This window comes from Gambusia affinis, linkage group LG10 (assembly GCF_019740435.1).
Source record: "Gambusia affinis linkage group LG10, SWU_Gaff_1.0, whole genome shotgun sequence".
Lineage (NCBI taxonomy): Eukaryota > Metazoa > Chordata > Actinopteri > Cyprinodontiformes > Poeciliidae > Gambusia > Gambusia affinis.
The window spans coordinates 27,098,260-27,125,170 of NC_057877.1; the positions used below are offsets into that span (position 1 = coordinate 27,098,260).

Sequence of the window (26,911 nt, forward strand, 5' to 3'; positions counted from 1 at the left end):
GCTTGGTTGGCTTCCCAGAATAAGAATACAGAGCTGAAGACGAATCTCAACACAGTGTGTGCTGCAGATTTTAAACTCAATAAATATCTTTACTTACTTACTGTGATATCTTTGTGCCTGAAACCGGATGAAAGAATCTGAACTGAATTGTTGTTTTTGTGTGAAACTTGCCCAGGAGCTGGAGGCTGGTCTCCTCTGTGGTCAGATAAGTACCAGTGGTTGGAGGTGGATCTGCAGAGACGGACCCAGATCACCGCCGTGGCCACGCAGGGCCGCTACGGCAGCTCTGATTGGCTGACGTCCTACCTGCTGATGTTCAGCGACACGGGACACAACTGGAGGCAACACCGGCAGGAAGACAGCCTGGGGGTAAAGTTTGTAACGACTCACGAATGAGCATTAAGGTCAGGATTAAGAGATTAAAGTCAGGATTAAGAGATTAAAGTTATGATTCTGACATAAATCTGGATAACTTTCTGTAACCATATGTGCAGCAGTTAAATTATAGTTTTATTTGTAATTTGGGAAACTTTAAGGCAACATCAGTCTTCACACTATAATTTTTATTTTAATTTTAGAATTTTGAAATCCAAAGTACAAAAAAATAAATAAAGAGTCAGAATTCTGAAATCAAAATGAGAATTGTGGCTTTAACCTCAGACGTTCGAAATTCTTAGATTTTGACGTCAGAAATCTGAAATCAAAAGTCAGAATTTTGATTTTAATCAGAATTCAGACTTTTTTTAGAATGCTGTGTTTAATATACAAATTCTGAGATTCTAAAACATGTCAAAATTCTGAGTTTAATCTCAAAATTCCTAAATCAAAAGTCAGAATTTTGATTTAATCACAAAATTCTGACTTTTTTAGAATGCTGTGTTTAATATACGAATTCTGAGATTCAAAAAAATGTCAGAATTCTGAGTTTAATCTTAAAATTCCTAAATCAAAAGTCAGAATTTTGAGAAATTAAGGTATAAAGCAAATTGTAGATTCTGTTCTCCAGCCGTGTCGCCCATTTTTACTCTCGTTGTTCCACCATTTAGCCTGGATTCCAGACTTCTACATAAATTAAATAAGTCACACTAAAACACCTTTTGAATTCTGAGTTGACAAACTCAGCCGTAAGGAAACCCACAGGTTGTGTGATCATATCTGGCTGCTGTCAGAGAATTTAACTTCTGACAGCACACTGCCAACCATACAAAATGTCACAGGATTAAATCCTGCGGCAGCAAAGGTGTCCGTCCTCAATCCGTCTTCCAGAGAGTTGCTAATTGAACCCTAGCTAACACGTTCACAGAGAGTCCGTCTACATAACGGTGTCAGGGTTGAGCAAAAAATATAGATCTGCAGCAAGCAGACAAAAATATCATGTTGATTTCTCACTAAGTGCGACTGTTCATTTGTTTACGAACATAACCTACAGTTTCATCATATTTTGAGCTTAAAATGCTTGTCTCTAATGAGGAAACAACTTTAAAGGGGATATATCAGTGCAAAATTCACATTTTGCAAGATTTTATACTTCCATTTTAGTTTCTACTGCTTCTCAAAGCGACCAAAATGCCTTAAAAAAAAGCCAACAGTCAACTGTTTTTTGGTGTCTGGAAAATGAGTTGTTTCAAAAACTTTCGGAATGTAATGTTGCAAATCAGCCGTTACCTAGCAACCCCACCAAGGCCGCCTGTTACTTAGCACCTGAAGCCAAGTTCCAGCGTGTTTGGTCAGCTGGTTTTACCGCTGTACAATGGCTACTGGAAAAGACAAGAGTTTTGTTGTTGACTTACCATCAAGAAACCGCTTGATGCATTCTTGTCGGTTGTTCAGGAGGCTCTTCAAACATGTGCAGTTGTATAATTGTGCCTCCATTTTCAGGTGTGAGTGTTAACAATGAGCTTGGGGGCGTGGCCAGCAGCAGCTTATTGAGATTTAAAGTGACAAGACGCCCTAAAACGACTCATTCTGAAATGAGCTCAAAATACTCAAAATCTCTTTATCCAAGAAGGATTTTGTGCAAAGAATGTGATAAACATTTTGTATATCTTTACCTGTTCAAGGAAGCATAATGAGTCACCTTTAAGAGTTAGAGAAGATAACTTTCTGTAAGTACGTGTGCAGCAGTTCGATTACTATTTGATTTGTTATTCAGGAAAATTCCAGGCGTCTTTTTTTTCCTTTTAAGAAGAAAGGGAATACCCATCTTCAAACTGTATTCGCCTGTGGCGCGACTTGTAATTCAGACTTGCAAAGAGGATTTTCGCACCGTGTGAAGAACATAAACTCTAAAAATGAAGGTACGACTTCTTCAGAGTTAAAACGAGCTGATTTGACACTCGGCGCGTGAGGCTGAGGATTTGAGTTCTCTTTGTGTTTATTTAAGGTTTCTGTGTCTATTGAGTTGTCCTGTTTACCCTTTGACTGTTCCCAGCTGCGTCTCGTTCCCTGATTACTCTCTGTGTATTTAATCCCACCTGTGCTCCTTGTTCCTCATCGGGTTCTTGTCAGGTCTTGCGTCTGCTGTCAAGTTGGTCGTCAGATGTCAGTTGTTCTACCAGTTGCTACCAGATACAAGCTCTTAGCCTCCCACTCATTCTGTGCTGCCAACAACCTGGGTTCATTGCTGAATCCTCAAAACCTCACACCGTAAATCATGACAGAGCCGGTGCTTCCTCATCTGCTGCCAGATTGCTCTTAAATCTGCATGTATTAGTCAGAGTGGCTTAGTGTCGCAGAAAAGGTGCGAGTTTGACTGTAAAACCAGCTGCTTCAGTCACAGATTCCTCCTGACTCGGACTTATCCTCAATGAGAAAAAACAAATCATCTGAGTTTTACTTTTCTGAAGTACTGGAGACTTTATCACTACCTTTACTTTACAGCTAAGTACATTATTTAAAAAATTGTTAAACGAACCTCTTTCAGTCATATGGTGAAAGTATAAAAAAGAACACTACAAAGTTGGTTGCATCATAGTAAGCAACCAACTTTCTGTTAAAATTAAAGGTGATCTGTTATGCTTCCTTAAACAGATTAGGAGAGGTTTATGGCTTAAACAAAACATGTTCATAAAATTTTTTTAAAACAAAATCATTCTTAGTAAGATTTTGAGTATTTTGAGCTGTTTTAGGGCGTCTTGTCTCTATAAATCTAAATACACTCCTGCTGGCCATGCCCCCCAACTCAATATTTATGCACCTGAAATTGGCTTCTTGCAGCAAGAAGGTCCTGGGTTCGATTCCCGGCCCGGGGTCTTTCTGCATGGAGTTTGCATGTTCTCCCTGTGCATGGTGGGTTCTCTCCAGGTTCTCTGGTTCCTCCCACAGTCCAAAAACATGACTGTCAGGTTAATTGGTCTCTCTAAATTCTCCCTAGATGTGAGTGTGTGTGTGCATGGTTGTGTGTCCTGTATGTCTCTGTGTTGCCTTGCGACAGACTGGCGACCTGTCAGGGTGAACCCGCCTCTCACCCGGAACGTAGCTGGAGAGGAACCAGAAACCCTCCTGACCCCATTAGGGAGAAAGGAGGTAAGAAAATGGATGGATGGATGGATGGATGGAAATTGGCTGCAATTATACAACCTTACATCTTTGAAAAGCAGAAGTGGAGCCTCCTGCACAACCAACAAGAATGCAGCAGGTAGTTTCTGGATGGCAAGTCAACAACTAAACACTTTGTCAGTGATAAAACCAGCTGACTAAATGTACTGGAACTCAGCGTGGGTTGCTAGGTAGCAGCCTGGGGTTGCTATGTAGCAATGCAGTGCCCATGTAATGTGTGCCTGCTGATTTGTAATGTTACATTGAAAAAGTTTTGAAGTGGCTCATTTTCCAGACACCAAAACACATCAACGTATTGACAAAAATCTGGTGTTTTTTTTTTTTTTTTTGCTTTTGTTTTTTTTTTCCAGTGCTTAGGCTGTTTGTAGAAACAGTAGAATTTGATGTAAAGCACTTTGAAATGCCTTGCTGCTGAAATGTGCTACACAAATAAAGTTTGATTGATTTGATTGATTGATAGAAATCAAAATGGAAGTACAAAATAATTTTTACAAATTGAATTTTGCAAAGCAATACATAATATAAATACTGTCATTGTTTTGGGTTTAAAACGTTTCCCTCAGTCAAACATGCTGACTGATATTCACAAACAACATTCTGGGGAATGTAGGCAGAGGAAAGGCTTTTTCCGCTCCTCCTTTCACAACCAGCTCAACAAAGTTGCTGCAATCAATTAACTCTCTGGTTACCTAGCAGCTGTCTTACTCTTTGGTTACCTAGCAACTATTTAATTCTTTGGCTACCTAGCAACTTCCTGTTAATTTGCACAGCAGCAGTTTAAAGTTTCACCACAATGCCTCATAACTGCTTAAAAAAAATAACAGAATAAAAGAGGACTAGCATGGCAGTATTTTGGATATTTAAAATAAAAAACTAATCAATAATTATCGATGTCAATAAGAAACTGTATTTTGTGATAAGTGATAGGTTTTCAGCCATATTGTCCAGGCCTATAAGCTACACTGCATGAATGTTTCTTGCTAAAACTTGTCGCTGCGCCTGATTCAGCAGAATTTTTCATGTAGACTTCATGAAAGACTTTAAAGTTATTATACTTCTATTAAGAACTTCTTCACCCCCAGTTGCTCTGTTGTTAATCCCTCCACCCTCCCATCCACCCTCATCCTTCCTTCATCTCCGTTTCTCCTCCCTTGACTGAAAGCTTGTCAGAAGCAGCTCATATTTCTGAAAGTCCTCGGGCGAGTAAACGAGGTGGCGTGTTCCTCGGCATTTTCAGCAGGAAACTGAGCCATTTGTTGAGCTTAACGCTCGGCTGCCCAGCAGGCTCAACCCTTCAAAGCAACGAGATCACAATTATGCAGCTCCAGAGAAGCTAATCACGCTCACAAAGGCTCATCAGCTAACAAACACACACACACAATGACAAAGTCACAAGCCTTTCAGTAGATGGAGCAAAGCGAATGCATTCAAATGCTGCATGCAAAAATCCAACTGTTAACTTTTTGTAAGAGTCAGTTTGGTCTTTAGGGGATTCGTCTCGAAATAAGGCGTTTCTCTGTGGGGAACTGTCACACAGGCAACCTTGCTGGATTTTCAAAGGCAGCTGATTGGGGGAAAATGGAAGCTATTAGTCTTTTAACAGAGGCTCAGTACGGACACAAAATGGGATCCAAGGGTTATTGATCATTAGACAGAGGGAGAGGCGTCACCAGCAGGTGGGATCAATGGCCTGTTAGCTCAGAGTTGGAGAATGCAGATGGTGGGGAGACTTTATGCTACACCAAATGATAGAACCGGTACAAGTTATCGATGCAAAATTCACATTTTGAGCATCTCCATACTTCCATTTGGGTTTCTACTGTTTGTAAAAAGAAAAAACTCAAAGATTTTTGGTGTCTAGAAAACGAGCCGTTTCAAAAATCTCTGCAACGTTACGTCACGAATCAGCAAGGCTTGCCTGTCACCTAGCAACCCCAGCCGAGTTCCTCCCATTACTTAGCAACCCAAGCAGATGTGTATTTTGCTTTTATTAACAAGTGATCACTGTGGTAGGTTAGCCACCACTGCTATTAGCTAAGCTAACACAGCAGTGGTTGAGTAGCTAATTTAAAGATCTGCTTTACTGATGATCTGTCCAAAACACACCGTATTCCACACCACATCTATTAGTTAAGTTTGTCAAAGTCAAGCATAACTGACCTACTTCCCTCTCCCTGGCTATTTTTGAAGTTAAAACTTATTTCTCACCTTGTTATCTAGTCATTGTGTAGATAGTTCATAGCAAAACACTGCATCCTTTTTATATGAGCTTACATTTAAGTCTAGCAGGAAAATGGGGGCAGAATGTGGAGGGTGAAATCATTCTGCAAGGGATCTATAGTTTAAAATAACATTGGAGCTCATTTAAGAATATTGTGATGTATATTGTGTATTGTGATATAGCGAAAAAATATATGTTATTAGATTTTCCTCATATTCCCCAGCTCTAGTTGCCTGGTGGATTAGCTAGCTAGCATCCGACAGCTGTAGCATAAACTGGTGCCCATGGCACATACCAACAGGCTGATGGAAAATTCAAAATTGCTACAACATCCAAGTTGTGTGTAGAAACTAACATCTGGGTGTGTTGCTTCAGGCGTTTCCAGGGAACAGCAATGCCGACTCTGTGGTCCAGTACAAACTTGATCAGCCAGTGATCGCCCGCTACCTTCGCCTGATCCCACTGGACTGGAACCCCACCGGGCGGATCGGACTCCGACTGGAAATATACGGCTGCAGATACAGTGAGTGTGGCTACAGTAACGATAGCATGCTGAGGAAATGCACAGTTTGTTTGCTTAACTACAAATTATTAGGTTTCAAAATTCAAGAGTATCATGTTGTGTTTTTCTTCAATGCTACAGTTTGTTTGGGTATTTCTGCCACTTCCTGGAGTATTTTGGCTTCTTGGTTGTGATTGGTTCTTTCTCATCCAAAAAGTATTCTGATTGGATGAAAACGATCCATCTGTGATTGGCCAGAAATGGGATTTATTTACATTAAAAACAAACATTTTCATTAGCTGAAATAAATAAAAACAATAACAAATTGGGAAAAACTAGAACTAACTGGAACTCTATCGTGTGTTTATAAACTAAAATATACTAAAATAATAGATATAATATGCCATGCTCCAATTTGATGTGAATCTTTTCTTCCCCCACTGAAGCGGTTTACGCCAGTTGTTGGCAAATTATGACACTTTATAATAACTAATAAAAACTAGCAAACACACTCTGAAAACTAAGACTAAATGAATTACACAAAAAGCCACAACAAATCTATATAATATAACGTGCAACTCCAATTTACACACTTTTAGTTGTGAATGCAGTCATTTGCATGTTAACAACATACTTTATGTGTGAAAGACACATAAAATTTTTGCCTCTATTGGTGTTTGTGAGGGATTTATCCCTCCTTAACAGGTGGTGTTGTTTTTTGTGCTGTTTGTTTTATTTTTGTTTGGTCCCAGCTTGTTTTTGTTTTGTTGAATTGATGGTTGTAATTCTGTGGGTATTTGTTTGGGAATATTGTTTAACACCAACGTGTTTTTTTTTCCTTTCCTACCTGGTAATGTAATTGTCTCCGTCCCTTAATTATTTTAATTTTAAGAGCCAGGTGTATGGAATCGGGGGTGTGGTTGGCTGCCTCCTATTGTCTGGAATGTTTGTGAGGCTGTGGATTGTAAAGAGATGTCCAAAGAACTATATTAAGAAACAATTAAGAGCTCTATGATGGCTGGACTTTGTCATATTTTTTCATCACACACCAACAGTGTTCCATACCCCAGGAGCTGCGTGTCTGATGTGTATTTAGCAACCGAGTTTTAGATATGGACGCTTAGCATCACTAGTTATTGTCTGCTTACATTGATTTCTGCGCTCACATAAGTTTCACTGCACATTCAAATCGGTGGCACAAAGACAACGCCACAGAAATTCAGTTTTAGATCAAAACTTATTTTATTTTTATGTTCTAGTAAAAGAGATACAAATTCAGCAGCTTGCTACGGAGTGACATTTATAAGTTCTCATATTCTATCTGGGAAATGTTTGATTGGGCTACAGATATATTGCAACCCCAACTGCACCGACAGATCCACACGCATTGATGCACCAAGACACAGATTGGTCTGCAGCTTGGAGTTTAAGAGCCAAGATGTCTTGTTTCTCTTGAATTCTGTGAAAAATGCATCTTTACTTTGAATATTTCTCTCTAAAACATGGTGGAGGTGATGATGTATTGATGATAAATTTAAGGAATGATGACTCATAAAAAGTACCAGGATGTTTTTGTGTAGCAGAAACAAAGGAAAAGCTGTTTGGTCTTAAACCGGGGAAACATTTGGCACAAATCAAGCTGCTGAGCTCTATTGGAAATCTTTGGTAAGAGCTGAAGTCAGCTGTCCACAGAAGGACTCATGCAAGTTTTAAGAGCTTGGCTGCAGAGGAAGAGTGGCAGAAAATATCTGCCACTGGTTTGTGACTCCTGAAAACATTTAGCAAAAACTCTCACTGTGTTTAAGTACGAATTCTTCTTTATTTTTCCTTATTGAAGACTTCAATTAAAATATTGTTTGAAATTAACTTTTGCAAATTAAGTTGCACCATCTGTGTTTATATTTTTGAATTTATGTCCTGCCATCCACATCATTTGCTGTATTTAATGTGATTTAAATAGTAAAGAATCAAACCTTTAAAGCAGCTTTGCTCTGTTTCGCAGCCTCTGAGGTGGCACGTTTTGATGGGAGAAGCAGCCTCGTCTACAGACTGAGTGCCAGAACGAGCTGGACAGCGAGGGAGAGCATCTCTCTGAACTTTAAAACCTTGAGGAATTCAGGAACGCTGCTTCATGCGAAGGGACAGAGGGACCACAGCCTCAACCTGGCGCTGGAGAGAGGAAAGCTGCTGCTCCACCACCAGCAAGGTACCAACCTCAGCAGCTTATTTATTTACACTCAGCCTTTTATTGTTTATAAAACAACTCAAATCATTTAGTAGTTTCCTTTTTCCCCACCCTGTCAGGTGTTTTTTAGTTTCCTCATTAGAAAAGGTTCTTAAATATACATCTGATATATTGATCAATGTTCTAGTTATTGTTAATTTTTGGCCTTGATTTAAAGGAAGTCAGTGTTCCAGCATCTTTGAAGTTTTCTGACAATTTGTTAAAGAGGATAAAAACCTTTCAGTCCTGAAAATTTTCCTCTGTTTTATATGTGTTGCATATTGGATGTTGATGAAAGTGACTTTGGCATAAATTCTGTTAGATTTTTTTCCAACATGAATTTTTGACTTATGAGTTCAAAACAAAACCATCATTAGCAACAATTAGGCTCCTATTGTGAATCAGGGAAATTTCCTTTTAAAGAACTTTCTGAGTGAAAAGTTAAAAATTTGTGAGAAAAATAAATCACAAATTTTCAGCTTAATCTGAGAAAATTTCTGGAAATTTTTTAAAAATCTGAGTTTGAAAAGTTGAAATTTTGGAAGGAATTTTTTTGAAGTTGTGAATTGAAAATTGGCAAGAAAAGACATAAAAACTTGTGAAAAAAACATGAATATCTTTAAAAAGTAATAAAAGCTCTTTGTTTTTTTCTAGCAAAGTTTCAACCTTTCAAACTGTTTTTTGAAAGAAAATTTTAAAAATTAATCCCAAAATTTCCATTTTCTAGCCAAAAATGTTTTCTCTTTGTTTATTTATTTATATTTTACAATGACCCTAATATGCTGCCCTAATTATTAGATGTTTTGTTTTTATCACTGCTAGATTTTAAGTCATGTAACCAAAAATGTCCAATTAACTATTGTGTGACGTAATTACTTTTCAAAAGAGTGATCTTTGCGTTTCAGTAATCATTCTATAAAGTTTTAAAGTATGCAGACTGTTCTTTTGCTTGTTATGTGTAATAATGCAACAACCTACTGTGAGAAAATTTTTCCTTTAGGGCGAAAACTGTAATCAGTATTCAAGGTTTTTGTTGAAGACGTGATGAAGGACGGAACCAATTTTGAATATTTGAATTCAAATAATCTCGAAGTTCTCGTCTGCAGACGCTCCGTCTCTGTTCAGTCGTTATTCATTCATTGTTCATAACTGAGCAAATGTCAGTTAAATGCCTAAACTGAACAGCAATTATGCAGAGCGTCCCTGTTCTCATATCCATAGATGGGATTTAATACCTTCTGCGAATTTTGTTCCTTAAATAAAAAGAGTCGAGCTGTCGGAAGCAGTTTTATCCGAACGCTATTTGTCAGATCTGATCTCTGTTAGAGCTGATCCAATTTTGAAGAAACTCGGGGGAATTGTGCTTCTTCCTGTCTTGCCAGTAACCTCTCTATGCTGCTTGTTTATTCATAGCTCTCTCATAGCTCAAAGAAAATATCACACACTTTGGTTTTTGGGAAATTGGTAGATTTTACTTCTATCAATCAATCAAATTTTATTTTACAGGGATTTACATCATAAAAACACAAAATCAACAATTGAAACACATCAGGATGTTGATCAGTGTTTCATTTCTTATGTTTCATAAGCTGCTCTAACCCAGAGGGTTTAGTCTGGATTTATAGGAACTCAGTGTTTCGGCCGTTTTGCAGTTTTCTGGAAGTTTGATGTTGGTGCATAGAAGCTGAATTCTGCTTTTCCATGTTTGGGTCTGGATATGGAGATAAAGAACAGAACCAGAACCAAATACCTGAGACGTCTGGAAGGTTGGCATGACAACAGCAGGTCTTTAATGTATTGTGGTGTTAAACCATTTAGTGATTTGTAAACTAACAGCAGTATTTTAAAGTCTATTCTCTCAGTGGAGCTGGGTGATGTGCTCTAGCTTTGTGGTTTTAGTCAGACTGCCAGCAGCAGCGTTCTGGATCAGCTGGAGGATTACTTTTTAAAATCAGACCTGTGAAGACACTGTTGCAGTAATTAATGCAACTTAAACATAAAAGCAAGGATGAGTTTCTCTTCCTAAGACATTAGTCCTCTAGTCCTTTAAATGTTCTTCAGGTGACAGAAGGCTGACTTTGTAACTGTCTTTATGTGGCTCTGGATGTTCACATTCATGTGACTCATGATGTGAAAAAAGTGTTTTACTTTTGAAACTACCAAACAACCACGTCCTCCTAGCAGTGAATTTAGATTTTTTTCAGAATTGACATTTTTCCATTGAGCAGATTTACTTTCATAATTTCATAATTGCGCAGTTATACGGTCAATGGAAACGTACATACTGAAAACAATAATTTCTGTAAACACTTGGAGAAATTTAAGGACTTTTCTTCAATTCAAACAAGGTTTGGGGTTAGCAATCAGATTCTAAACTAGCTTAGCAGCCATACAACCTCCTTCATCACCACAAAACTCATACAGTTGTACTTTTTTGACCTTACCGTAGTCGTTCTGCATTCCTTTCACTGATTTCCCTTTTTAAATTGCATGCTCTTTGAAAATCTTCTCTTTCTCACAGCTGCACCAAACTTCCTCCCACCATATGAGTCTCTCAGGAGTTTTCAGACTGTGTAATTTAGATCAATAGCTGTGAGCATTCACTCTGAGCCACAGCAGGCCCCTCCACAGTCAGCTGTTGGCAGAGGAGAGAAGAGAGGGAAATAAAGGAAAAGATGACAGAAGATTAAAGAAGAAAGGAGAAGATCAAACTAACGGAGTGAAGATAATACCCAGAGGTTAAAGCGTATTATCTCTGTAGGAGAGATATTCTCTGAGGCTCCTCTTGCTTATCTTTCACATTCCCAACCTGATTCTGCTGGTCGCGCTGCTCCCTTTAGCACAACCTGCGTTTCCATTGATCGTGTTAGAGCAACATTTTGGAAATAAGTTCAATTAACGGAAACACGACCATTCTGGAAAAACCTGTTTTTTGATAAAGTTTGTGCACTTGGACATTGTGTGTGTGTGTTTTTTTGTTTTTTTTTGTCCATATCTAAACTGTAATGGGAACAAGTTTTCACACGACAGGATGTTACTACTGGTGGAAACCATGAAGAAGATGACAGGAAGTGGTTGGAGAATGATGGCATGGCACATTTTTTACCCTAATCACGTGAACAAACTTATTCACTTATGATTTTAATTATGTTTCTTATTTAATGGAAACACCAAATTGCAATTTTGTATTTTGTTGACATTAGTGGAATATTCATGAGGATTAGAGCACATTTGTTATGGAAAGGAAGCCACAAGATGCGTTTCGATCCTTAAAATTACACAAATTGGAATTACATAGATATTTTTAATGGAAACCCAACTATTCTGAAAGAACACATTTTTCAATAAAACCCTTTTCCTTTAGGATAACGTGTTTTTATTGACTGTGTAAAAATTAGTTTATTTTGTAAAAGTACAATGGAAAAACACTTTGGATGATGGCGTACCATGTTTTTTTTTTTAATGACTGATCGCGCGAACAAACTTATTCATGTGTGATTGGAATTGCATTTCTTGTTTGATGGAAACATTGCAATTGCAAAATTGTATTTTTCCAACATTGGTGGAATATGAACAAAGTTTTTTGCACATTTTTAATGGAAGTAGAGCTACATATAGCTGTCATGTCACGTGGATCTCAAGCTAGCTGAGGAAAATGTTGCTAAAGAAGGTTCATAACGGCTGACTGTGCAACTGAGCCAAATAAAACTACAACACAAAACTCAGCAGGAGAAGATATATTTTGGTCCATAACACAAATTTGCATAAATAAATGGCTCAGTGAAAATCCAACAAATACCAAGTTATAATTAGCAGACAGGCACACAAGCAAATAAATATAGTAGTTAGACCTTTCCTCCCAGCTTGTGGGTGACTGAGCAGTTGGAGTAAATTGAGTCACTCATTAAGATTTATGTCCACGTTTTTAAAATCACCTTATTTCCCCCTCACATTTATCAAAATGGCAGCTAACTTTAATGCAGCCTGCTGCTCTATGATTAAGTTCAATTGTGATTTGTCTCTGGGAAGCTGTATCGCGCAGCGGTGAGTGCACTGTGAGCGACTGTGTCCTGCTCCGGCGCGTTCCTCCGCTGACGAACGATGTTAAGTATTGTTGACTAAATTAGGATGGGATCAGAGCAGCGCGTGGGTCCAGCTGCTTGTTAAGTAATTGACTTTCTTCTCTGCATTCCCAACATTGTGGTTCCTGGCTGTGCTTTGAAGAAATAAAACCCCTGAATATTAATGCGTAACGGCAACAAAAATCACTTTTATTCTCAACTTGAAGCAACAAAAGCTACAACCAGACCATCCCACAGGGGGTCCAGGCAGTGATATGGGAATGATTCTCCCTGAGCTGAGCTAGTTAGAAAATAAAGTAGAAGACAATGGACTGTGGCTATTACTGACACAATTGCCTCTTCTATTACACGTTGTCTTTGGTGATTTATTGGGAGCCTCCAGGAATTTTCTTTGTAAACAGCTGCATAAGAGTTTAAGAGAGCCTGGAGTCAAACTTGCACTGTTTGGTACTTTTCTGCAATAGAGAACAGAGTAAAGTAGGAATATCAGTTATTTTCCCTCAGTAGGAAGATTCAGGCGTATCAGCAGCAAATTCACTGCAAAACCTGAAGATTTTACCAATCTGGGGCTGGGGTTTCTAGTGAAAATATGTTAACACTTACGGTAAAATTAAACAAAACTAACTCATAAGTAACTTTTCAGCAAAATAAGCGATTGTTTTAAGTCAATAATGCCTTAATGTTGATAAAAAATGTACTTCTTCCAGTGGCAGATTATTCCACTTAAAACATGGGAAAATGTCTCATAAAATAATCTGAGAAATGGAACTAGAACTTTTTCATCAGTGACAAAACGAGCTGGGCTTGGCTGGAGTTGCTAGGGGACGGGCTGGGGTTGGCTGGGGTTGCTAGGTGACGAGCTGGGGTTGCTAGGTGACGGGCTGGGGTTGCTAGGTGACGGGCTGGGGTTGCTAGGTGACGGGCTGGGCTTGGCTGGGGTTGCTAGGTGACGGGCTGGGCTTGGCTGGGGTTGCTAGGTGACGAGCTGGGGTTGCTAGGTGACGGGCTGGGGTTGGCTGGGGTTGCTAGGTGACGAGCTGGGGTTGCTAGGTGACGAGCTGGGGTTGCTAGGTGAGGGGCTGTACTTGGCTGGGGTTGCTAGGTGACGAGCTGGGCTTGGCTGGGGTTGCTAGGGGACGGGCTGGGCTTGGCTGGGGTTGCTAGGTGACGAGCTGGGCTTGGCTGGGGTTGCTAGGTGAGGGGCTGGGCTTGGCTGGGGTTGCTAGGGGACGAGCCTGCTGATTTTTGACGTTACATTACACTGGAAGTTTTTGAAAAGACTCATTATTCAGACACCAAATATGTATTTAATTAAGTTTATTTATTTATGTATTTATTTATTTATCTGTTTACTTACTTTCTTTCTCTTGCTCTCTTTTCTAATTCTAACTCATAAGAAACTTTTCAGGAAGTTATTTATTTTGTAGATCAATACCTCTTTTGCTTTTTGTTAGTGTGTAATATTTTATTCATATTTATACACAAATTGGTGAGCAAAAATAAGTAAAATAAAAGTAGTAGTAGACACCCAAATGGAAGTGTAAACGTGTAAAATGTGAATTTTAAGGACTTTAAAAAACAGTTTTTACTGTAGATTGCAGATTCAGTGCTGTATCATTAGTCAGTCTTCTATTTAACTTGACAACCTTTTCATTGCAGATGTGAGTTCGGGTTCTGGGGGCAAACTTCTGGTTTCTCTTGGGAGTCTGCTGGACGACCAACACTGGCATCACGTGAAGCTGGAGCGGCTCGGCTCTCAGCTCAACCTGACGGTGGATAAAAACATGCAGCAGGTTCACGTCCCAGCCGAGCTCAGCCACTGGCACATTCACACGGTACGACGCAAAACTATTTACAGTGCAGTTTTATTTTCTCATGTTGCCACGAAGCTTTTTTCAAAACACAAAAGCTTTTACGACAATTCTCAGACTCTCTAATACGCTTTGATTTTCTAATCTTTGTGTTTGCTGCTTTGTTTCTTAGTACCATAAAACTTAGTTATCGTCCCACTGAGAGTTTTAAATCTTCACTTAGCATCTACTATAAAACTATCATACTGTGTCGTTTCTACCATCAAGCCCGGCAAATAAGAAATCCAATTCATATGGCTTTAAATGTGAAGAAATTAGGACTTTTTTCAGATGATCAAAGCCCTTATTTTAAATACTTGGAATCAGCAAAGAATCAATTTAAATCTGAATATTTGTGAGGGTTTAAGGGTGGATGAAGAAACAGTTCAGTCTTTTGTGTGGCCAGTATAATTAGTAAATTCAATCCATTTATGAATACTAATAGAGAAAAATTTACAATTTCCTGCTATATTATGACAGAAAAGGTATTTTTTAAATTTTTCACTAGTATCAAATCAAAGATGTATTAACTTGGTTGGATTGGTGGATTTTTTTATTTATCCAGTCGATCATCAAATTAAACTGAATTACCTCTTCATAAATCATTACAATGTATAAAATAAACTCCTCACTTCTTATATAAATCAGTAAGCAAGAAATACAACAGAAAAGAAAACAATCCAAAACCAAAAGATACAACACAAGTTATCTACGCTTAAAACCTTCAAATATTTTCTTTTGCATCATTTTGTTGAAAACTCTCCTAAATTCGTGCCTTCATCATCCCATAATTTAATTATCTCTTTTTCAGCTTTTTGTTTTGTAAATGTATAAATGTGTTGCTAATCATGTTTGGATTCCTATGATCTTTGAACCCTAGCTTGAACTACTTTGTAACAAACAAAATCATCAAAATTTTTTGTAAATTTTATGATTTGGATAAACGGTGGATTTGGATGTTGATAGTATCCAGACTTATTAATAACCCGTATAAAAACATCATCTCGAAAAGCATTAGGAATGTTAAAGTGAATAAAAATTCATTAGTGCAGACAGAGCTTCTGCATAATGTAATGTGAGATTAAACATTACTGGATAATTCCAGTAACATTTATGGTAAATGTACTTAGTTTTCTTCAGGGCATCTTTATGTTTTAATATTGCAGCATTAAGTCACGAATGTCACGCAACAAAAATAGTCAGAGATTAAACTTCTTATGACATCATCAGATAAGGCAAAGTGACTTAAAGTCACATCATTTATATAAGAACCTAATTATGTTAATGCAAGCAGCACATGAAAATAAATAAAAATGGTAAGTGCTGATTAATATTAATGAGAATAATCTTTTTAGCTAAGTGTTGAAACTGGACTTTGGGTCACAGAAATCTTTTGAATGATGTTCCTGGTAAACATCAAGCCGTAGTATAGAGGTCAGTGATTGTTTCAACTTAAGGACGAAGCAGAAAAGCAGCAGCTGTTGCATCACAGATGGTGTTACAGTATAGCAACACAGTTTTCATTATGTTTGATAGCCAGTCAGATTTGCCCCTGCCCGTCACCTACGTTATGCATTTTGTATAATCTCACCATTAACATCTGACGGCATCCGCAGCCAACGCTTTAAACAAACAGAACCTGCAAGGACTTCATTACGTCCAAACAGAGAGTAACTGAAACCAAGTGTGTTTCTGTCATTACTCACTTTATTCACATATAAAGCAGGAGAATAATTGCAATAAATCTAAAATCAAGCAACTACTGCCTCACATAAAACCACCTAAGAGTTTGTTGCACTTGAAAGTGCATAAAATTTTGCAGAAAAATGGACACTTTGTAGCAATAAATCAGTTAATTGCATGATAAATTAATCAATCAATCAAATTTTATTTGTACAGCACATTTCTGCAGCAAGGCATTTCAAAGTGCTTTACATCAAATCAAACACAAAAACAAAATGCAACATAGAATCAACAATAAAAGCAACATCAAGTCAGATTCCGTCAATAAATTTGTAATTGATTACGTTTCAAATAAAACTCTAAACAAGTGGGTTTTTAGTTGAGATTTAAAGGAAGTCAGTGTTTCGGCTGTTTTACAGTTTTCTGGAAGTTTGTTCCAGATTTGTGGTGCATAGATAAATTAAAAAGAGATCAATCATTTCCATGTGGACAGCAATCGTCAGAGATATTCTCCCTCCTTTGGTATTGTTGGAGAGCAGCCATATTGAATAATAACGTCAGTTTGCACTACCTGCCTCTTTTGCCTGTTTTCCCTGTCAAACCCGAATCATTAATATTTGAAAAGCTATTTTAGTTTATTATTTTGGATATTTAAAATGTTTTCTAGCTTTGTTAAATACTGTATTTTTTAGAAATGTGTTATTATGAAGGCGTAGCAGCATCAAAAAAACAAGAAAAACTAGTTTAAGACCTTTTAATTACTGGTCTTAAACCTTTAATGTGTAACATGTAGTATAGCATTACATTTCTTTCAGTAAAATATTTGCTTTGTTGGAAATAAGTCAAACCAAAAATGTCCATCTCATGAAAATACGTCAGATAAAATCCACCTGAACTGATGGGAAAAGTCTTTATTTTTTGTTTGTCTCAGTAATATTTTTCTAATGCTCAACTTCAATATATTCTACATAAAATTTAAAGCAGCAAATAATGTTCAAAGATTGAATTTTTAGAAACTTTTTCCTTTATAAAAACTGAGCAACATTTTGTAAGTTTTTAAATGTTTTTTCCAGCTTAGTGTGGCGGCTGTCCAGAGCCACGGGCTCCAAACTCCCATCCTGCCCAACAGGAACTTCCATGGATGCCTGGAAAACCTTTTATACAACGACCTCAATTTGATCAAACTGGCCAAGCAGAGCAGCCCACTGGTCACTGCACTGGTAAGTTACTCTGTTGGTTTTGACATCGGTTTACTCTTCTGTTTACATTGGCTACACTTCCATGATAATACTTTATAATGATATGAATGACCTAACTCTCATTGGAATAAAACACAAATAGAGTGTTTCATTTTCAGATTTCCGTCAACAGTTATGAAATTGCACATTTTTGCAGATTAAATAATGTAATTTGAATCCTAAAAGCAACCAGATCCATTGAAAACATGTATGTTTGTTACACTTTTATATTATCTTCCAGGCTGAGCCAACTGTAAACTGAAAATTATTTGACTTGTTATGTTACGGATCAAAATGCCCAGAAAATCATATTACGGTTTTATCTGCACTTAAATTACAAATCCCCAAGCATTTTTATCCTTTACGTTTAGTGCAAGAAAAAAACACCTAAACACCTAAAGTGAATCAAAGTAGTTTATTATTTTACATTATTCATTGTAAATACAAACGTTTAAAACTATTTTGTTTTATTTTTTATTTTTTTTAAAAAAGCATTTCGTTTTCATTCTGTAATGAGAACAGGATTTCAAAACCCTTGTCATAGTTTGCTGAGTTTAATAAATTAAATAAAACTTTACATTTCATTAAAAAAATTTATGAAATGTGGTTCTATTTATTACAAAAATCTAAAAATAAGTAATTTTTTACTTTTTTCATTGTAATAAAATGATGTTGGTAATAATTTTACCCTGATTAGAAATAAAAAGTTCAATAAACATATTCTTGAGCTGCTGTTTGGGGCCACAAAAGATGAGTACAAGGTCCAAAATCGGCCCTTGAGCCACAGCTTGGACACCCCTGGTTCGGTGTGATCTGTTGTATTTTTTTACCTGAAGTCACGATCTAAACTCTGGACTAGCTTAACCGTATCTGGCGCCATCTTTCATTTTCCTGCTAATGGTCAGAGCCATGAACATCATCATCATCATCATCATCATCATGATTATCGTTTAGTTTTTTTATTCATACTCACCATCATCATCATCATCACCAGCGTCTTTAATGTCATCATATTCTCCTTCATTATCGTCGAAGCCCAAAGCAAAGAAGGAAACAAAACAGGCAGAAGTTTATGACTTATTCTAGATATAAACTCTGAAATTTATTTTTAAAGTGTTTTAAAGCTCCTCAGGCATGACTCTCTGGTTTCTGTAATAGTTTATGGAGATTTGGGACAGAATGTTTCCTGAGATTTCTGCATAACCTTCACGTTTTTAATTGACGCTAATATCAATATGGCGGTACAGGTGTCATTTCTCCGAGACGAGACCTCCGTGACATGCAGTCAGACTGATTACGCTGCTGCGGCTGATGAATATTTATGTTTGTCATCTGCTTCACAGTCGTTTCCCCCGTCTCTTCTTTCTGCAGGGCAACATGACCTTTTCTTGCAGCGAGCCGGTTTTTGTCGCCGTGACGTTCACCGACTCTCAAAGCTTCCTCCAGCTGCCTGTGCTGGCCTCATGGCTGTCAGGGGTCGTTTCCATAGCGCTACAGTTCAGGACGTGGAACAAGGCAGGGCTGCTGCTGACCTTTGACCTCCAGCAGCAGGAAGGCTCGGTCTTCCTGTATGTCAGTGAAGCCAGGCTTCGCCTTCAGATCAGTAAAGAGGGAACTTCTCTCCTGGAGCTCAGCACCGGTAAGTCAGGATCCACTCAGCTTCATTTGGCTTCAATGTCAGGTAAACTACAAACCAACTGAGGGAATTTTCATGGTAGTTTATTTCCAATGACCAAAACGTTGCACAAATTGAAATTGCAAAAATAAACTCACTTGATAAAAACACACCAGTTTTGGAGAATTTCACGTTTTTTGATAACTTTTTCTCTTAGACTGAATCAAAATGTGTGTATTTTGCAAACCTCCAATGTACACAATTTGTTATTTTTTTGCATCCCATAAGTCACGTGATCAACAATTGTATTTTACTACTGGCAGAAAAAACAAAAAATTGCGCAAATTGAAGTTATGAAAATACACCTGGGGAAATTTTTTTTGGGGAAAAACACCTCATGTTTTTAGATTAAAAGTTTTTCTTTTAGGATGAGGTGGGTTTTCAGCTGGATAGAAATTAGTTTATTTCAGAAAAAAATGCAATGGAAAAAATTTTCTGCATCATATGAGTCACATGATCAACAACCGGATGTTACCACTGCCAGAAACGACAAAGAAGACGACAGGAAGTAATAGGACGATGACGGTGCTTTGTGTTTTTCAGTGACTCATTGTGCGAACAAACTTATTCACGTGTGATTTTAATTATGCTTCTTATTTAATGGAAACACCACAATTATGAAATTTTGTTCTTTCAGCATGAGCAGTATATCGACAAAGTTTTGCACACAGTCGCAATGAAAACGCAGCTACTGATCCCAACATTTCCGCTGCATCAAAAATACCAGATGTTACTACTTGTGGAAATGACAAAGAACAAGACAGGAAGTAGTAGGACAACAATGTTTTTTAACTTTTTATTGTGTGATCAAACTTATTTATGTGTGATTTTAATTTTGTTTCTTATTAAAGGGAAATAATAGTATAATAGTTTTTTTCAACATTAGCGTCATATCAACAAAGTTTTGCGCTCAGTCCTAAATAAAAAATCAGAAACAGCAAATAAAATCAGTTATGAAGTTTTTGTTAGCAAACCTGTCCATCAAAATAAGAACTAGTTGAGACTAAAACACCAGACTGAAGATTTTTATCATCAAGTTTTTGATAGAAATAGAAAATGATAAATTATGTAACCTGAAATTATTGACCTCTTTTTAATTTGTCATGCAATTAATTCATTTATTGCTTGTTGAGACAGGCTTATGTGAACTAGAAAAATTGCTGTTCCTAGCGAAACAGCCGTGGGAATATATTTGCAGAATGATTGCTGCAGGAAATGCAAGAAAAAGCAGAACAAAGCATATTTGAAATGTTTGAAACAGCTGAAAAGTAAAACATAGCAAAAGAAATGGCATAAATTAGCAGAAGCAGAAATTAGTGTAAAACCTGAAATAGTTGAAAAGTTAAACAGCAAAAAAAGCTCAAATTATCAGAAGAAGCAGAACATTTTGATATATGAATTGCTAAAATTGATTAAAGTTTGCAAAAGACCTTTGTAGACAGTAAAAGCAGAAGGCATATACAGAAAGGTAGAGTAGCAGAATACTGACACAGATAAAAACAGAAAACAACAGAGAAATACACTGAAGGAATAGGAGAAGATGTGACATGTCTGAACCCCAGAAAACAGTTAGACCTGTTGCACTGAGAGTAATAGTTCCTTAAAGTAGATGTGTGGCTACGTTTTAAAGCATAAATTATTCCTGTACAGTTAAATATGTATAAAGAGCATCATTTTGTTTGTGAAAAAGCATGAAAAGTTACTCGAGTTTAGACTCTAACAGCTGACAGGTGGAGAACTCCACCATAGGATTAGATTGTAAACCTGAAAACCATCAAACATCTGCTTAAAACTTAAATCACAGCTGTGGAAAAACCGTCAGAGATATCAAATAGCCGAGACATTTGGATATAGTTTAAAGTCTTGTGACTCTTTTAAAAGTTTAATGGAGTTTCTGAAATAGGCAGAAGTAGTAAGCTGTGAAAAAGCAGAAGATTTTAGCAGAATTTTGTAGAATTTCAATGTATTTCAATGGGGCTGAAATTTGTACAAATATTTCAAAAAGTAAATTAGTGAAGTGAATTTAGCAGAAGTAGTTAAGGACCAAAAAATGAGAGGAGGATCATAATCAGTGAGAATGCAGTCATGCATTGTCTTTTGCTTATAACCAAGCAACCAAGTGAAAATAGGTTACGGCTTATTGGATAAGGAGCTAAAATGAACAGGTATGTGACTGTTATGGATAAAGATCTAGTGCAGAAGTGTGACTTGTTGCTGTCAACGAAGCGTTGCTGTTTCTGTCTGTGCGTACGTTCAGGTGCGGGTCTGAACGACGGCCAGTGGCATTCAGTGGAGCTGAACTCGATGGAAAACCGTCTGAGCGTCACGGTGGACAGAGACGAAGGAGCCACGGCTCACACCAGCATCCCTCTTCTTCCCGCGGCAGACAGTCAGCTCTTCTTTGGCGGTCAGAGCAAAAACATCACATATCTGATTAATGTTTGGTATTTAAGGCATTTACAGACTGGAAGAGACTAAAAAACATCTCTTTTATGTTTTGTACAGAAGCACTTCAGTGTGAAAGATGGTAGAACTGCTGACACTGGTTAAAATTTAAGCCTGTACTGCAGATACAATTAACTTTTATAGGTTGGCGTGAGTCAGGCTTTTTGCAATTTCTTTTTCTCTATTTGCTCCTAATTTAATGCATCACACTCCAACATACTTTCTTTATTCCTTCTCATTAAAATAACAACTTCTCCTACCTTTGTTTACTGAGGTTACAGAAGTCAAAATTAAAACCTCATCCAGAAAAAAACATGTTTTTCTGTTTTGATGCAGATTAACGGAAGATGTTGATAGCAGAGGCAAAACCGAGATAAACTGTATCAGAAAGACGTTTTTGCACAGCAGCGACATAAAGCATGAAAATCTACAGATGTTTTTGTGCTGCAGTTATTGGGTTAAACCATTTTACATTGACTATTCCCTCTAGTTAGGACTTTTCTTGTAGAAACATTAAGTCACATATCCCCTTATGAGAATATTGCTGAGTAAAATGTTGCACTCTAACAAATTAGTGTTTTGCAGGGTTTTGCTAGTTATGCTAGCTTGACTATGACAACCTTAACATGTAGATGTGGTGTGGAATTTGGTGTGTTTCTTTTCAGTTACAAAATAAAATTTAAGAAAACGGCGACCCGCACATCAACTCTGACAGATCATCAGTAGAGCAGATGTTTAAATTAGCTAATCCACCACCGCTGTGTTAGCTGAGCTATTAGCAGCGTTAGCTAATCTACCACAGCAATCACTTATTAATAATTGCAAAAATGAAGCTTAAAACATTAAACTGTAACATACTGAATATTCTGTTCTTTGTGTAGGAAATGTTTGAGTGCTTTCTTGATAAGTAGGTATGGTGGCGTTGTTGTCGGTTGCTATAGCAACAGGTCTGTGTGTAGCATAGCCGACACAGCAAGTGAGGGAAAAAAAAAAGTTTTTCAGTTATTCTTTTACAATTTTTTCTGCGTTATTTTTACTTTGCTGAGGAGCGAAGCACAAAATTAATAATACCCTCGTCTTCGGGTTTCATTTAGTTAACAGAGTCGTCGTAACGCGGCTGCAGACAGCATGTAAAAGAATCAGCTTTATGCCCTCCAGCGTTGTGCCCATCTGCCAAATTTCCTGATATAAACAATAACATGCAACAGGTCCACACTATAAGATTGCACTTCATTCTTTCCACTGAATTAATGATTACTAAACATTAAATTAATGTTTTACATTAAATTAATGGTTTTGGAGGTGAGTATGAGACTCTAAGTTACAGTTTATCAATATTTATTTGTTAGCGTAGACAGCCAAATGGATAATAATGTACTGTAAGTGTCACACAGTTATTGATTAACCTGGGAGGAGTTGCAATTATTTACAGCTGGTAAATATGCTGTATGTATTTGGACCATCATTTAACTCATAAATCGTAAATGAAGAGGTATTTACTTTCCACCTAACTCAATTCTCCATTTTTCTCTTTTTTCTTCTTCTGTTTCTAAAATTGAAAGTGACACAGAGCAGTGTGTCATCTTATTCACTTCTTCTTGCTCTGTTTTCGCGAGCTGAACTGCGTTCCTGACAGCCCGTCGTTAACTGGAGCAGCGCAGAGCCTGCAGCGAAGTCGCTGTGTTTGGCCACTCTGTGTCATCATCCAGGATAAACCTAAAGCATAAATCTCCAAAGGATAATACACGTAGCTTTTTTTTTTTTCACAGGATAAGACTCTTCTTGTGCCTGGAGGCAAAGAGGACTCTAACGAAAAAAACACATCCCACAGGCAGAGATAATAGGAAAGGTGTTTGAGGGAAACCAGCTAATAAAATAAGACAGTTATTCATGAAGTGCTTGCATAATTTGAATTAAACACAACAGAGAGAGAAAAATATCGGTTTGATTTTACACTTTTTATAGAGGATCCTCAAAAGACAACAAACAATCCTCGAAATGCAAGAGATCCATTACAAATAGGCTGAAGCGACATTTTGGTGATTTTAAAGTTGGAAGAAGATTCCAGGGTTGCTGACATGTCAGAGTTTTTGTACCAGCTCTCTCTGCAGATGCTGGACATGGCAATTAAATGGATGTTCAGGCAGCAGGATAAAGTCTAAACTTGTTCAGGAACACAAAATATACAATGTATGATCAGAAATCACACTGCAACAAAGATGTAACAGTTTAGTTTTCACCTTTTGATGTTGCTTCCTGAGGATTTTACTTTGTGCATTTATTCGCTTTGCACTTTTTAATGTTATGACCACAAACATCAATGTGTCTTAGTTTGTTTTATGCAATACTTTTATTTGTCAAAGTAGAAAAAACCCTGATCTTTCTCAACAATATGAATATAGTTCTGCAATTTAGAAAATTGCTGCATTTCCATTAACCATAATAGCCACGATTGAAATTACGAAAATAAATTTACTTTATGGAAACACGCCAGTTTCGAAAAATTTTTACCCAAGGATAAGAGGAGTGTCAGCTATGTTGAAATTGGTTTGTTTTGCAAAAACTGCAATGGAAAAATTTCACATGATCAACAACTGGATGTTACTACAGGAGGAAACGACAAAGAAGACAACAGGAAGTGGTAGGAGGATGATGGCGCAGCGTGTTTCTTTAATGACTTATTGCATGAACAAACTTATTCACATGTGATTTTAATCATATTTCTTATTTAATGGAAACACCACAATTGTGAAATTATATTTTTTTGACATTTACAGAAGATCGTCAAAGTTTTGAGCACAATTGTAATGGAAACACAGCTGGTAAAACTAGATTATAATTTGCTGAAATTGCAAAGGGAGGCAATGGCTAAGCTAGTGACATGCCATTTTTTGATAAAAATTTATTTAAGTGAATAGATTTTGTAAAAGTGGAATGGAAACCATTTTTTCACATTAAGAGCCACGTGATCAACAACCAGATGAAGTGAAGCTTTCACATTCAGTGGTAACTGCGTTTCTATTACAAATGTTTGCAAAACTTTGCCAACATTTCATTAATGTCGAAAAAACACAATTTTGCAATTGCGATGCTTCCAATTAATGCAATCAAAATCCCAGGTGAATAAGTGTCTTCATATGAGAATTCATTGAAGACCTCATCCTCCAACTACTTCCTGTTGTCTTCTCTGTCGTCGTTTGCACCAGTGGTAACGTCCGGTTGTTGAAAAAGTGTCTCTTTGCAGTTTTGCGAAATAAACCAATGTTGATACAGCAAAAAAAAAAAAAAACACACCTCATTCTAGTTTCAGAACTTTTTATCAAAAAACAGCAGTTTTGTTTGAAATTGGTGTGTTTTCATGAGGCAAATTTATTTGTGAAATTTCTAATTGTTCAATTAAACGACCAATAGAAACGCATCTAAAGGCTCAATATTGACCTTTTTGGCTACACAAGAGTTCATATCAGAAATATTCATTTTTTTCAATCCAAAACTACAAAGTTAGTTTGACCTTTTTGTTAATAAACACTACAAATAAGAACCATTTTGTGCCTTTTTTTACCGTCCAGCTCATTTGTGTTTGTGCCTTCAGGCTGTCCTGCTCAGAGAGGCGGGTTGAGCTGCAGGAACCCGATCCAGGGCTTTCAGGGATGCATGCGTCTCTTGAAGTTGGACGGCCAAACGGTCGACTTGATAAAAGTGCAAGAAAGATGGCTGGGAAACTACAGCGACCTGCAGATTGACATGTGTGGCATCATTGACAGGTTTGTAAAGCTGAAGTTTGAACAGTTTTCCCTGAGCTGATTCCAGATGAACACACTGCAAAAACACAAAATAATTAAAACATAAAATACTTTTTAGTTACTAGTATAAATATCTTAATGTGCACTTTAAATAGAGAATGGAGCTTCAACTTAAAAAAATTTATTTGTAATCAGATTAAGTTGGTAAAACTTTTTTTATTTATGTTTATTTAACTTGACAACTTAAACTTAACTTAGATAAACTTAAGTTTTAAAGGACTGCACTGCAAAAGTGCAAAATCTTACCAAGTATATGTTATTGTACTTTAAATACGACAAACTAACTTATAAGTAACATTTCAGCACGATGTAAGAACTTGTCTTAGGTCTATACTTTCTTTGTATTGATTTTAAAAAGTATTACACTGCAAAAACAAAGTCTTACCAATTATTTTGTTTAATTTCTGGTGCAAATGTCTTATTACGTTTAGAATAAGACAAAACTAACTTACAAGTTAAGTAAAAATAAATAAAATATAGGAGCTTGTTGCCAGTGCTGCTAGTATTTTTTATTCAATATTAAGGAATTGTTGACGTAAATCTATGGAGCTAAATTGGTGCCATAAAGTTTTTTCAAAACCAAACATTTTGAAAATGAAAAATTATTTTGAAACTCACAATTATTTTTAATTTGTCTTATTTCAAGCACACTAAAATATTTGCGACAAAATTTCTTGGTAAGGTTTTGTGTTTTTGCAGTGCATCAATACAATTCCCAGTCGTTGGAGGTTAATCATCTTAAAGTATGTGCTGCTAAATTCAGGAATTAGTATAACAATTAACAGTTTCATTCCTCTTTTGGGTAACAATTGACATTTAAAAACCATAACTCTGTTCATATCCATTTGACCTGGAAACAATTTAATGATGTGGAAACAATAAAATGAAACTGATTTGGTTTTTCCTCACATTTACACGACTAGAAAAGTCCTTAGGCATCACTTTAGTGTTTGACGCATTGAAAAGAGGTTTCAGACAAACATGTTGACATACAGAACAAAGCAGGAGTGCTTTTGGTTTTCTGAGTTTCTATGGCAACCGACACAGCTTGAGAGTTTTTGAATGGTTGTCTTAAAGCTTTATGGATAAAAATGTCAAAAAAGCTGGAAATTCAGATCTTAGTGATTCTCTCTGGCTTTTCAAGAGACGTACTTTGATCAACTTCAGCTTTTTTCCTGTTTTTTTTGTATTTCTTCAGAGATTCGCTGTTGGGTCTCTGATTCAGACAATAATACGGCGTCAGAACATGCAGGTTATAAGAACCTGCATGTTCTGACGCCGAATACTTATGACCTGAGGTGCATGTAGAGCTGAAACCGATATTTACTTTATTTAAAGACATGTGGCGTCTTTTTCTGGCGTTCGGACATGAAGTCAAACTGAACTTTTCCTTCAGTTCATCTAATTACCGGAATTATTGCTCTGTGTTTAGTTTCTTCACATTCAGAAGTTTACAAACCTTTCCATAGTATTTTGATAAAGTCGCCATTATAGGTAACTTTCTACTAATTTATACTAATGCTGGAACTTTGGAGAACAAATTAATTCCCCCCCGTTTTGGTCTTTATTTTTAAAACTGTTTTAAAAATTATTATGTATAAAAACTCCAACCATAGTGGACACTGGAAAA

General features: G+C 36.9%; 1 protein-coding gene across 1 annotated transcript in view; it reads left to right on the forward strand.

Annotated features, from left to right (window-relative positions):
- The window catches only part of LOC122838867 (contactin-associated protein-like 4), an 84,258-nt gene that overhangs the window by 23,076 nt on the left and 34,271 nt on the right, over positions 1-26,911 (forward strand). The window contains exons 4-11 of the mRNA XM_044129882.1: positions 176-369; positions 6,155-6,302; positions 8,284-8,487; positions 14,247-14,422; positions 17,194-17,340; positions 18,730-18,997; positions 21,291-21,440; positions 25,071-25,242. Coding sequence (XP_043985817.1) covers positions 176-369; positions 6,155-6,302; positions 8,284-8,487; positions 14,247-14,422; positions 17,194-17,340; positions 18,730-18,997; positions 21,291-21,440; positions 25,071-25,242 — 1,459 coding nt within the window. The remainder of the gene's footprint in view (positions 1-175; positions 370-6,154; positions 6,303-8,283; positions 8,488-14,246; positions 14,423-17,193; positions 17,341-18,729; positions 18,998-21,290; positions 21,441-25,070; positions 25,243-26,911) is intronic.